At 58.2% G+C, this 13,443-nt stretch overlaps 1 protein-coding gene across 1 annotated transcript; it reads right to left on the reverse strand.

Moving 5' to 3' along the window:
* Positions 1 to 116: 116 nt before the first annotated feature.
* LAMB2 (laminin subunit beta 2) lies at positions 117 to 13,442 on the reverse strand. The gene is made up of 33 exons (XM_075547351.1): positions 13,320 to 13,442; positions 13,144 to 13,229; positions 12,822 to 13,000; positions 12,587 to 12,722; positions 12,425 to 12,498; positions 11,869 to 12,057; positions 11,710 to 11,773; positions 11,276 to 11,478; positions 11,065 to 11,185; positions 10,580 to 10,768; positions 10,202 to 10,381; positions 9,978 to 10,090; positions 9,681 to 9,760; positions 9,451 to 9,583; positions 9,047 to 9,205; positions 8,833 to 8,960; positions 5,192 to 5,324; positions 4,860 to 5,052; positions 4,638 to 4,781; positions 4,242 to 4,473; positions 3,990 to 4,153; positions 3,684 to 3,908; positions 3,363 to 3,580; positions 3,153 to 3,249; positions 2,685 to 3,057; positions 2,404 to 2,588; positions 2,089 to 2,330; positions 1,657 to 2,005; positions 1,168 to 1,375; positions 948 to 1,089; positions 688 to 864; positions 451 to 610; positions 117 to 363 (listed from the first exon to the last, which is right to left on the reverse strand). Exons 2-33 carry the CDS (start codon positions 13,226 to 13,228, stop codon positions 227 to 229), a joined length of 5,412 nt encoding a protein of 1,803 aa, XP_075403466.1. The 5' UTR covers position 13,229; positions 13,320 to 13,442; the 3' UTR covers positions 117 to 226.
* Position 13,443: the final 1 nt, after the last annotated feature.

The following is a 13,443-nucleotide window of genomic DNA, read 5'->3' on the forward strand; positions in this document are numbered from 1 at the left end:
CTCCGGGGCGGGGCGCGGGGCCCGGGACCCCGCCCTCCCGGACCCGGCCCTGCCCAGACCCCGCCTGGGACACTACTGGTTCTGTCCCGCCCCAAATCAGAGTCCAGACCGTGTAGTGGTGGTTCACAGAAGTTTATTGGGGGGTCCTACTGGGCCAGGAACTTTCCGGGCATAGAGACAGTCCCGGTGTGCCGGGCGGGGTGCTAAGGTAGGCCCTGGGCCCGGGTCACTGGCAGGTGTTGTAGATTTGGACCTGCAGATTGATGGCTTGCAGCACACTGTGCATCTTGGCCTCGAGCCCGTCCAGCTGGGCCGCCTTGCCCTCCAGCGCCCGCTCATTCTCCTCGTAAGTGCCTTCCAACTCTAAGAAAGGCGGGTCTTAGCCAAAGGGTCCCACTCCCACAGCCCCCACCCCATCTTGTATGTCCGTCCACCCACTCTGTTCCTCACCCTGCAACCGCTGCAGCTTGTCCTGAGCAGCCTGCAACAGTCCTCGAGCCTCATCCCGCAGTTGCTCTGCCCGGGCCTGTGCTGCCAGTACACTCTGGCCCTTTCGCTCCGCCAGTGCCCTCACCCTCTGGTATTGGTCACCCAGGGGGCCCTGTAGTAACTGTGGATATAGAAGGGTCAGTGTAGTGGCCCAGCCTCCATCCCCTAAGTTTTCCGGCTGCCTTGGCTCCAGCCCACCTTCTCAGCCTCCTGGGCGCGATTGTGGGCACTGCCTGCTGTTTCTTCGGCCCGAGAGGCTGCCAGGCTATTAGCTGCCCGTTTCAGTTTCAGAGATTCCACAAGAGCATCCAGTTGCCGCGCCCGCTCTCCTGCAGAGCCTAGGGCCTGTTCTGTCCCTGACATCCTTTCCTGTACCTGTCATGAGTAGGCCAGAGTTAAACGGATCCATGGAGCATGCCCATAACCTGCCCCACACTGATGCCCTAGGGAGGCCAAACCTGGTGCAATGTCTGCTCTGTGTCCTGAGTGTCAACTGCTGCCCCCCGGATGGCACCCTGGGCAACACCCTGTGCTCTCCGGGCCTCCTCTAGTGCTTCCCGCACTGTCTCTGCCTTCTGTTTCTCACCTTCAGCCCGGGTCCTGAGGGAGAGGGGAATTCAGGGACTGCAAGTATTAGGACAAGGACTCAGGGATGGGTGGCAAGGGGTTGGCTCAGACCGTGCCCGGCGTGCATCCTGCAGTAGCTGCTCGGCCCGTCGCACATCCCCCACAGTGTGGGCCAGGATCGTGTCCACATCTGCCAGGCTACGGACTCGCTCGGCAATTGCCCCTGCCAGGTGCTGAATCTGCTCCGGTGAGGCTGGGATGGAGAGCTCGAGCACACGTGTGGCTACCTTTTCGATGCTGTCAGGGTCAGCCCCCTCCTCTGTGGGGACACAAGCAAGGGCTTAAGGAAACAGACTCTTCAGCATGGGGATTCAGTCTTGGGGCGTAGACTCAACCTGTACACAGGGACACAGGTATGTCAACATGCATAGGGATGAGGACCACACAAGGAACATACTCAGCGACACTGACTTGGGGGTCATGGATGGGCAAGGATTCAGGGGTCAGACATAGGGTCATAACTCAGGTTCACGTGTGGACCCAGGGGGAGACTCAAACACGGGGAAACAAGCATGTGGTCCAGGCCGTATGGGAGCTCACGGCTAAGGAAGTCCTTCACGCTCTGGATCAGTTCCCGCAGCTCCTGATTGGCCTGTTCCACCTGTCCTCGGGTGGCATTGGCCTTGTCTCGGGCCGCCTGGGCCCGTTGCTGGGCCTCGCCAGCCTGCCGACGGGTCTCAGCCACCTGGCTGAGGATGTCATCACTTTGAGTCAGTGCCCGCTTCAGCTCTGCCTCCGTGTGCCGGGCCCGGCCCAGCGCCAGGTCTGCCATGGCTGCGGCACCCTTGCAGTTGAGGCCCCCGCAGCGGGATTGCCCATCTTCATCCCGACAGCCAGCGCCCCCACAAGGGCTTGTAGAGCAAGGTGCATCCCCTGGGGCCCCACATACCTGGCAAGCACAGAGCAAGTGAAGGATCTACGGAAGGAACAGCCATACCCACCTGTCCCACCCCAGCCCGGCAGGCACCTCACCAGTTCACTGATGCCAGTCAGGCTCAGGGTGTTGGTACGGGCAGCCAGTTCGCCCAGGGCCTGCTGGTTGGCTGCATGTTTGCGGTTGAAGTTTGCCCTCTGGGCAACCATCAGCCCCTCGGCCTGGTGCCGGGTGCGTGCTGAGTCGCTCACGAGGCTGGGCATTGCCAGGGCCGAGGTATTGGCACGCCGTTCTGCCTCTATGGACTGCCTGTAGGCCTGCTGGATGCTGTCATAGGCACCTAAGTTGGGCAGAGGCAGGTGGTCAGCTGGAGAGGACTGCTGCTCTGCCAGCCTAGTTAGCCCACAACTCACCCAGGAAGTTAGAGTGCTTGAGCAAGTCCAGATGCTGGCTGAGCTGTCGCAGCGTGAGGTTCAGGGCAAGCCCATCCCGCTCCAGCCCGCTTAGTGCATGGTTGACATTGAAGTTCTCGTCCTGCACATCTGTCAGTTTTGTCTCTAGCTGGGTCAGGTGTTCAGTGGCCTCCCCGATTTCACGCCTGCACCCGTGGGGGAGGCATTATTTAGAGAGGCCTCTGCCCTGGTTCTTTAGCCCTCTGCCCCATCCCACCATGTGTCCCGAGACCCATCCGCACCGCAACTCCTCTGTAGCTGCCACAAGTTGTGCAATGGAGGCCGCTGAAGTGTTCCGGCCACCCACAAAGGCCTGCACCATGCCCAGCTTCTGCTGTATGCTCCAGAAGCTGCTCTCGAAGGCGCCCAGCACACCCGTCTGCTGCAGCTCCCGCGCCCGCTGCTCCAGGCGCCGTGTACGGACAGCTAGATCCTGCACCACACGGTCCCAGTCTCCAAAGCAGGTGTGGCAGGGGTGGCAGGCAGGAAAGACCCCAGAGAAGCCACGGGCACACTGGTCACAGCGCACGCCAGACACGCCCGGGCGGCAGCTGCAGTGGCCCGTGGTGCGGTGACACTGAGGTGAGTCTATCCCACGAGGGTCACAGTCACAGGCTGCAGGGAGGGCAAACGTCAGGCCAGGGGCCAGGGACGGATGCGTTGAGGGCAGCCCCCCACACACACACACCGGCTCCTGCTGGCTCCCTCACCACGGCACTGCAGTCCGGGGTCTCCCCAGTACAGCTCCTGGCACTTAGAACAGGTCCGCCCGCCGAAGCCCGCCCGGCAGTGGCACTGCCCTGTGAACTAAGATCAGAACAGGGCTGGGGCGGAGCTGCTGTCAGAGCCCCACCCTGGAGACCACCCTGAGGCTGACAGCTGGGCCCATGCACCCAGAGATCCCTGAGAGGGTTTCAAACCTCATTGCAGGTGGGGCCTGTGGCCCGGTTTGGATGACAGGCACAGGGCTGGCAGCCATGGCCACTGGTGAGGTTCCAGAAGTTGGGGGCACAGCGGTCACAGCTCAGGCCTTGGACATTGGGGAGGCATGGGCACTGACCACTGCTCGGGTCACAGTGGCACCAACTGGTGGATAGGCACTGCTGGGCATCTGTGCCCAACTGGTTGCACGTGCAGCCTATGCCGAGATGAGTGCACACTCGTCAGGGAGGGAGCCCACGCAGCAAGTTACCCCCCACCCCCCACAGCCAGCCCCCCCCCACCACCACCACCACACTCACGGTGACAGCTCTGTCGGGCAGCCTGCCCATGGAAGCCGGGCTTGCAGTGGGCACAGCGTGGCCCCTCTGTGTTGTGTAAGCAGTGCAGGCATTGCCCCGTGTGGGGGTCACAGGCACCAGGATCCATGGGGTCAATGTTCCCACTACACTCACAGCGTTGGCATTGGCCACCTGGCCTCGATGGGTCCCCAAAGTGTCCTGGGGCACAGGTGTCACACCGTGGCCCTGCCCACAGTCAAGGGGGAGGAATGAGTGCTCAGCCCACTTGCCCCGCCCTGGCCCCACTTCCCCATGCTCCCCTCGTACCTGTATAGCCTGCCTGGCAGCGGCATACCACTTGCTGGGAGAAGCCGTCCAGGTGGCAAGAGGTAGCAAAGTGGCGCTGGCTCCCAGGGCCTTCAGGGCAAGGGCAGGGCCGACACTGGCCCCCGAAGGGCTGCTGTGGGTCCCCATAGAAGCCAGCCAAGCACCTGTAGGAGGGGCAGGGAAAAATGTGTCATCCCTGGGCAGCCTGCCCTCCCCCCCTTTGCACCCCCACTCACAGCTGCTCTGGCTCACCTTTCACAGTGCTCACCCCCAGTGTGATCACGGCAGCCCAGGCAAGTGCCTGTGTGGGTGTCACACTCATCTGCGTGCCCGTGGCAGACACACGGACGGCAGGTGGGGAAGCCCCACTGGCCATGCCGGCAGTGGTCGCAGCGGAGTCCAAAGGCACCAGCTCGGCAGGGACATTGCCCACTGGTCCCTTCACACAGGGTGCTGAGTGCCCCCTCAGGGCTGCACTGACAGGCTGCGGGCAGGCAGGGCAGAGGTTGAGTCTGGGGAGGTTGTTGGAGGGCTGGCTGAGTGAGGTCGGGATGGGAAGGTCAGGGAGTGGAAGGGGATGAGAATATAGAGTGTCCGAAGGCGGATCAGAGGGAGGGGGAGGGAGAATAGCAGAGTGCAGGAAGGTACCTCGGCAGCCCATGGGGCCAAAGCCATAGTAGCCAGGGGCACAGCGGTCACAGCGACGCCCAACCACTCCAGGTTTGCACTGACATTGCCCGCCATGGGAGTTGCACTCAGAACTCAGTGAGCCCTGGGGGTCACACTGACAGGCTGTGGGGGGAAGGGCCAGGTCAGGTTGAGTACCCCCATCCTGCCTAACCCCCCCACACACAAATCATAAATACTCACGGAGGGCACCATTGTAGAGCAGAGCAGATGCGCTGATGAGAAGGGGGGCGCAGGCATCAGAAGGTGGGGTCTTGCTGGGCGTCAGACCTTCTTCATGGCAGCGGTACCGTTCAAAGGTGGCACGGCGCTCCAGGGCAGCGGCATCGCCCCCACTAAACATCTCCAGCACCAGGACCCGAGGCAGCAGCACCAGCTGGGGATGAGCCAGGAAGGAGGTACTCTATATCACAGGACCTCCACGAGTCTACTCTCCTCCTCCTCCTCCTCCTCCTCTGGCACACCCCTCCTACCCCACTCCCACCACAGGCCCCACCCCCTCGGTCTCAGCTCACAGAGTCAATGAGGAGGCCAGGTCCAGTGTAAGGGCCCCCGGGCTGGGCACCTCCCCCTGCTCGCACCAGCTCCAAACGCATCGTGTATGAGACGCCAAGCTCAAGGCAGACGGGTCTGGGAAGCAGAGTGTACCTGGGAGGAGGTGGGTGTCACTCGGTCACTAGGCTTAACATCCTGGGCTTCTGCCACCCAACTCCTGGGCCGCAAGAGACTAGGGCTGAACTGACTTTCCAACAGAAAGCTGGGAAGTCCTATTAAGCATCTTGTATGGAGGACACCACCCGACACACACACTCACACTGGCCCCCCCCAAATGTGGATCGCTGGAATCAAACACCTGTGCAGATCCGTCTTGCTGGAAGCGGTCCGTACAACCTGGCAAACCCACGGCATTTCCACAGCACAAATGCTTGCCATTTACTCTGACCCCACCGACATCACCAACTCCTCGTCCTCGAGACTGGACTGCACTCCAGCCTCCCGCTCCAGCAAAGCTTCTGCTCCACGATGCTATAGACACAGCCTGGGCCAAGGTCACCGATGATCACCATGTAGCCCAACCCAGTGACAACCTTTCTATTTTTATCTTGGCTGCCACATTCAGCTCCATGTAATAAAGGCAGTGTGTCTTCCATCTGAGAATGCTTTTTAAACATAGCTTCTGGGATCGCAACCATGCGCCTACTTCCTCCCGGAGCCCCAGCTCTTCCGGTTCCAGCAGATGCTAACTCTGGAGGCCGCGGAGCTTGGTTCCAGACCTGCCTCCTTCCCATGGCCGCTGCACCTAGAACCATCACTTTCAGAACCAGTCCCAAACTTCTACCTCCAACTTGACGCTTCCCAGTCAACTTGGACACAGAAATCTAACCACACAATCACTGGCCTGCCCCACCAGCACAGGAAGTGCCCCTCTCACGACCCTGTCTCAGTATCTGTATCCCACTCACATCCAGAGGCTCAGGCCCCACACCCTAGAGCACTTCTTCACATTCTGTCCTTGCACGTCTCAGGTGCCAGCTCTGCCCTTTACCAGGACCCTCTGGAACCTTCACCCTCCTCACCATCTCCACGGCTACACCTCAGTCCAGCAGTCCACCTCCTGCTCCCTGGGCAGACTGACAGCCTCAGGCAGATCTCCTGACTTCCCCTTGTTTGCCTCTCCACTCAGCAGTTACAAGGGTCTTTGTGAAACACAAGTCACAGTTGTATGAATGGGCTTCATTATGCTATTCTGTTTCTGTATACGTTTAAATAGGTATGAGATAAACAGTATGATTTTTAAAGATATTTTTTTAAACTTATATACAAGTGTAAAAGATGAAAATTTAATAAAGAGACCTAAGGAACAAAAAGGAAAGCTGTCCTATGCTCATGGCCTGGAAGACTTAATTCAGTGAAAATGTCAATTTCACCCCAAACAATCTACTTTTCCATTCACTGAGGTGGAAAAACTAATGACCAACTTCATAGGGAAAGGAACGAAATGTCAAACAGCCAGAGTAATATTGAAGAAAAAGAATAGGAGGCCATGGGCACCCAGAGATCCAAGCATACTACACACCCACTGTAATCAAAACAGCCTGGTCCTGATTCAGTGATGGACACATACCAGGGGACTAGCACTGAGAACCCAGCCATGCACGGACAACTGTAGATTTTCAACCTTATTTTCCACAAGATTCCTTCAGTGGAGCAGAAAGACTGGCCGTCCAATTGCACAGAAATGGAACCAGGACCCCACTTCATACCAGACACAAAAAATGAAAATTAAAAACATGCTCAGTAAAACTTTGTTAAAAATATGATCGAACTACTGCACTGTATAATATGTGAATTATATGCCAATAAAGCTTTTTTTAATGACCTTATTAAAAGAATAAATATATAAACTACTGTCTAGGGGAGGGAGAAATCTTTAGAAACAACTTATCTGGGCGAGAGTCCAGTCTCCTAAATCTATACAAAACTGTGACAACTCAACCCCTAAAAGATGAGCAACCCAGCACAAAATGGGCACAGGACATGAACAGAACCTTTACCAAAAAAGGACATTCGGACAGCTAACAGACATGAGAAATTACTGGTGACAGTAACTATGAGAAAGATGAGAACCAAAACTCACCTCAAAGGGCACTGAGGAGCAACAGCAAAACCATCACAAATATTGGTAAAGAGCGGGTGAAGGGAGACGTCGGACAGTGTAAGACATGGCAAAATATTAATAATTTATAAATCACCAAGGGTTCAGGAGGGAGGGGGCAGCAGGGAGGGAGGGGAAAATGAGGAGCTGATACCAAGGGCTCAAGTAGAAAGCAAACATTTTGAGAATGATGATGGCAACAAATGTACAAATGTGCTTGACACGATGGATGGATGGTGATAAGAGTTGTACGAGCCCCCAATAAAATGATTAAAAATAAAAAAATATTTTAATGTGCTGAAAAATTCAGCTTATACATGAGTATACATATATACAAAAATCATGCTCTGCATTCTAGTGACATTGACTAGCAGCCGAGGTCTTAGCAGCTCCCTTAATAGCTTGTGAGTGCCCACCCAAGACACCTACCTACAGTCTCAACTCACCAAAGGCAAATTCACAAGGCAGTAACCAATAGCTCAGAGAAGAAGAGGCTTCCAGGTGCCACAACCTCACCTGCCCTGAGACCAGAAGAACTAGATGGTGCCCTGACTCCCACCACTGACAGTACTGAAAGGGATCCCGGTAGATTTTCCCAGATAGCATGGACAGAGATGTGGAGCAGAACCCACAGACTTATTATTTGGAAAGCCAGCCACACTGAGCCAGCAGAGAACAGAGGACTCCCTGAGACTGTCACTCTGAGACACTGCAAAACCTAACACCAAGTCTAACCCCTGAGATGACCTCTTAGCAAAATAGCAGAGTGGCCCACAAAACGAAGGCGATTTTTAGCCGAGATCAGTTCTAGACTTGAGACCAAAGGGTCAACAACATCTCAGACCCAAAGACGAGAAGACAAGGGGGAGGTAATGAAAACAGCGCAGGTCGAACACCTTAAAGAGAAGGCTGACACGCTGTCATCATTGTAATGAATGTCACTGTACAGTCTGTGCTGAAATTATCAAATGGCGATCTAACTTGCTGTGTGAAACTTTCACCGGAAGCTCAATATTCTTTTCTTTGAGTGATGAAACGGATACACGGAGCAAATCTTTTATCACATGTAATCAGACATCAATCAGACCAGTTAATCATTGCTGGAAGTGCTCTGATGTACCCTCTCCCACACCCTGGCCCACAAAGGACAAAATCCAAGCTCCCGATTGGCTTGGCAGGGCCTGGTGCCCTAATCCTTGCCCACCCCTCCAACTGAGCTGTCTCCATGGCTACACCCTATGATGCTGCTATGGTTTCTGTTCATCCCGGACTGGGCCTCGGACCTTTGATTCTCAAGAGACTTAGCCCCATTCTGTCTACTTCCTTCCTCAGTTCCATGCTCAACGGTGTCAGGTGAGCACTTGGGAGGAGCCACTTGTGTGAAGGAAGGGGTTCAGAGGTGGTCTCCTGGCTGCCAGTGGGCTTTTCGGTGTCCTGCAAAGAGGTCTGGGCAGGTCCCACAACCCCCACCCCTAAGGGTGCTGCGGTCAGTGGTCTCACCTAACGTCTGGTCGCAGAGTCCCTCGGATGCGGTCATCTTCAGGGAGCACATGCCCACAGGGGCTGCCAGAAGACACGGGCCCTGGGCGCTGCACCGTCAGCTCTAGCTCTGCCCACTGACCAGGGGCCTGGGGATGACAGGATGCTGCAGGAGGTGTTCCTCCCCCCCCAACAAAAGCTGGTTCAGAATCAATTTTCACAGGGTCAGACAGACCTGTGGCTCCAAGCGTAGCAGCAGGTCGTAGTCCATGGCCCGTGGCACAGACACCACCAGAAACTCGAGCACCTGTCCCTCTCGAAGCCGCATGAAGCCTGGCCCAGTCCAGGACGGAGTGACCCCTGTGGATGCAGCTCGCTCCACCACATCCAACATCTAGGAGTTGAGGCAGGTCAAGGGTGGTGGCTCGGACGAGGCCAGCATGCTGCTTTGTCCACCCTCCCACCCACCAAATCCTAGCTCTCCCACAGAAGCTCGGCCCCAAGCCAGAGGCGCACACCCACCTCCATCCCAACAGAGCACCACCCTAAGCTGCCCCTCTAGCTTGGGTCCCATCCAACCACTGCCCAGCCCTCTGCCCAGACACCAGCCCCCCCCCACCACCACCCTCGAGCCCCCACCTGGCCTCGGCAGTCTTCCGCTTCCCAAGTAAGGTGGTCCAGGAAGGGTCGGAAATAGCCAGGCTGCACCTGCTCACAGCGTCGCCCAACCATGTGCTGACGACAGCGGCACTGACCTGTGACCTCATCACACCTGGAAGGCACTCTGGTTACTTGGGAAGAGAACCCCCCCACTCCCCCTCTCCCCGGTTATGTCCCACCCCTTCCCAGACCCCGTATGTTTTACTCACTGGGGATCCAAGGCACCCCCTACATCACAGTCACAGGGTCGGCAGCCAAGCAGGTTGTGGCTCAGGCCCCAATGACCAGGCTGAGGAAGAGGAGGTCGCTGGGTGCCAGAAACAGATCCCCCTGCCACCCAGCAATGACCCTACCACCGGCTCTCAACCTCGAACACCTCTTGGTGATCTGGCTTCCACACCCGAGTCCTCTCTAAGCCCCAAGCACCAATCCAGTGCAGCATGCCCCAGCCCTGCGCTCTGAGGACAAGTCCACCACCCCAGGACCCCACTCCATTCCAGTGGCACCTGGCATCGGTCACAGCCACGTCCAGTCACCAGACGCTTGCAGAAACAGGCTCCACTGTTGGGGTCACACGGGGTGGCCCCAGGCACTGTGCCCCGGCTATCACACTGACAGCCTGTAGAAAAGGGTCTCATGAGCACCTGGGAGTTGTGGCCTGGTAGCCATGCTCTGGCTCAACTGGTCGGGAATTAAAGGTCTGGCAAGCATAGGGGCTGGAGACACCTACGCCGGCAGCCCCTGGGGTCACTGGCACTGAGTCCGAAAAAGCCGTCACGGCAGTGCTGGCAGCGGGCGCCTGCCACGTGCTCCTTGCAGCGACACTGGCCGGCGACCAGCCCCAATGCAGGGTCATCATGGGAATCACAGCGGCCACTGTCTCGGGAACCCATGGGGTCACAATTACAGGCTGGGGGGAAAAAGAGGTGCAGGGTCACCCTCTCCCAGCTGGCCCGGGCCCTGTCCTCTCCCGAGCCTACACCTGGGCTTCCAGTCTGGCTCTATCCTGAGCTCCTAATCCCAACTCCCTGAAGCCCCGACAGCAGCCAGTCCCACCAGTTCCTACCCCAGGCCTGGCCACCCTCCCCACGCCTGGCCCCAGCCTCACGGCGGCAGACAGCCGGGTCCCGCTGGTCCTTGGCTGGGTCGTGGTAGAAGAAGGGCCGGCAGCGCTCACAGTGGCGCCCAGCTGTGTTGTGCTGACACGCATCGCACACGCCTCCGCTCACGTTGCCGGATGTCAGGTACACGGCCATGTCGAAGTGGCAGCTGTGTGAATGCCCATTGCATTCACACTCTGGTGAGAAAAACCAGGCAAAGGCCCAGGACAATGACCTCCAGGGGGAGGAGTGGAGCCTGCCCCCAGCACCACCTTGGGGGCCAGCATTTATGGGCGGGGCTTAGGGGTTCAGGGACTTCAGGGTCTCCATATCACACTGGGCCTTTTCCCTGGACAGCTTATGGAGAAGGGCATCAAAGTTTAGGGACCCATTGGGTATCATCTGATCCTTTGGGGCTTGGCCAACCAGTGCTAGGTTCTATCCTGGACATCCAAGGCATGGCCCAGCCTCCAGGGCCCAGCTTCGCACTCACTCTTGCAGGCATGGCTGTGGCCATCCTCAGCGGGATGCCAGGGCAGGTCATGGTAGAAATCCTGGCACTGCTCACAGTTGAGGCCCTGCGTGTTGTGTTTGCAAACGCAGGCCCCGTGCACCTAGGTGGAGTAGGCAGGCAGGGCTTTAGAGCTATCCAGCCCTGCCTGCCCCTGCCCCCAGCCCTCACCCCACTGTCTCAAGCTCCTCACCATGCCCTCAGCGTGGACTGGCGCCCCAGGGGCAGGGGCACACTGGGATGCATGTCCATAGCAGAAGCAGTTGCCACGCACGACCAACTCATAGAGGGCATAGTAGTACTTCTCTCGGATCTCCCGCCTGGGGTCGAGAAGGTTGTCTCCAAGTGTGTGCAACCGAGTCAGGTTGACCCTGAGGTTGGTAATCTTCAGCAGGTCTGAGGGGGGGAGGAGTGTGGCTGGTGGGCTGCTGGCCAGGCCTTGCTGACCCATGCCCACCCAAGGACTGGTGAGGCCAAGGTCATCTTGAGAGACCTCCTATCTATGGCTACCCAGGCTAAACTGGGCTTGGCATCTGCCCTATGAAACACTCAAAATAGCTACCATGGCCCCAAATAGCCACCAGCCGGACGCTGGAGCCGTGCCAGGCTGGGGAGCGGGGCACTCACTCTGGATCCGTGGGCTGTAAGGGTCTGGGATAGGGATGGCAGGATCCAGCACGCGGTAGATAACCTGTAGGGTCAGGTTGTCCTTAGAAACTCTGGCTCTGGCTGCAGGCCCACCATCCCCCACAACACTCCCCGCCCAGCCCAGACCCCGGCCCTCACCTCGCCTTCAGTGGATGGCTCAATCTCTGAGTACCGGGACTCACAGACAACATCATCCCAGTATCGAGGAGGGCCTAAGGGGACTCCTGGGAAGTCAGCCCCACAATCATAGGAGAAGTATCGATAGATGTGCCAGGTGCGGCCGAAGTCAACCGAGCGCTCCACCAGCATGGCAGCGGGGCGGAACGTCTGCACAGAGGGGCATGCAGGACTCGAGATGGCCCAGGCCCACTTAGGGCCTTGCCCAGCCCAGCCCAGCCTGACCTTATCTGTCTTCAAAGGGAAGGGGGGATTGACCACCAGAAAACAGGAAATGACCAGAGAGCATAGCTATCTCTAGTGCAGAAGCTGATAAGGGCCAGAGAGAGAGCATTTGTCCCAGGCTGGGATTGGGGCATGAGCAAAAGCCTGGACACCCAAGGCGCTTGGGGTGTGGGAGGTGCCGGAACAGAGCCTGAGAGACGAGCTCTGAGGCCCTGGGACTGGGGCTCTGTCCCGGGGCCACAGTTAGCTAAGTAGGGCAACTCAGGTGGGGTCCCAGACAAGCTGCTAGCACCTTAAAGGTCATAATGAGGTGTGTGAAATGGAACTCAGCCTCCAGGTCCAGCTGGATGGTTACCGCAGACACACCTGGGGCAGGAACCGGAGATCAGGGACTCAGGGCTGCGGCCCAGAAGCCCTGCTTTCCCCACACCCCAGCCAGCCAGCCACATCTCACCATTCTCTGACTGCCACCAGGCAGTCCTGCGCTGGGGCGCAAAGCTGGTGATCACGTTCTGGATGCGATGGCTATTGGGATTGTGTCTAGCAGAGAAGGGGTGTCGGGAGTCGCAGAGGAAGCACTTCTTCTCATCCTGGTTTGGGTGAGGGAGTGGGGGTGGGGATTAGTCAGTGCAGCTCTTGGGGTGGGGGTGCACGTTGCTCCCCCCCCTCCATGGCTCCACTTCCCTCACCTGCAGGTGGCTGACGATGCAGTAGGGCTGAGGGCCACTCAGGCCACAGGTGGATGAGGCGGTCAGTCTGTCGGCACGGCCCACCAACAGATCCCCGGTGGCCGGGTAGCAGCTTCCCCTTGAGCAGCCGGGTGCATCTGGGACTGGAGCCCTGGCCACGGGCTGGGCGGAGGCCAGTACTGGGGGCAGCGGGTGAGCTAGTTATGATGTGCTCCCACCCGGTAGTCCCTCTATATGGCCCCCTGAGACTGCTACCCCAGAACCCACCCACACATCTAGCAGCCCCAACCCCCACCCCAGCCCTCACCAAACCCCCTCTCACCGCTCAGAAGCAGGACCAGTCCTAGTTCCCAGGTCGCAGGCAGTCCCCACCGGCCCCTCCTGCGTTCCCCTGCGGCCCACTCCATCCTAAAAGTGGAAGGGAATCCGGATGAGGAGGGGTGAAGGGTTTGGGGGTCCGTGGCCAGCCGCTCCCTCCCCTCGTGGCCCCGCGCTGACCCAGTCCCCGAGTGAGTACTGGGTGGGTTTCCAGCAGACTGAGTTCTGTCCCTCCACTCTGGGGTTCAGAGACTTTGAGTAAAGTTGGGAGGTGCGGCAAGAAGTAAAACACGGAGCGGATCGC

Source organism: Tenrec ecaudatus, chromosome 4 (assembly GCF_050624435.1).
Source record: "Tenrec ecaudatus isolate mTenEca1 chromosome 4, mTenEca1.hap1, whole genome shotgun sequence".
In the NCBI taxonomy this organism is placed as follows: Eukaryota; Metazoa; Chordata; class Mammalia; order Afrosoricida; family Tenrecidae; genus Tenrec; species Tenrec ecaudatus.

Coding starts and splice junctions, on each gene's coding strand:
- LAMB2 (XM_075547351.1), bottom strand. CDS start 13,228: ATGGAGTGGGCCGCAGGGGAACGCAGGAGGGGCCGGTGGGGACTGCCT. Junction 11,774..11,868: donor AGCCATCCACTGAAGGCGAG/GTGAGGGCCGGG, acceptor CTGACCCTACAG/GTTATCTACCGCGTGCTGGA. Junction 2,331..2,403: donor CAAGCACTCTAACTTCCTGG/GTGAGTTGTGGG, acceptor TGCCCAACTTAG/GTGCCTATGACAGCATCCAG.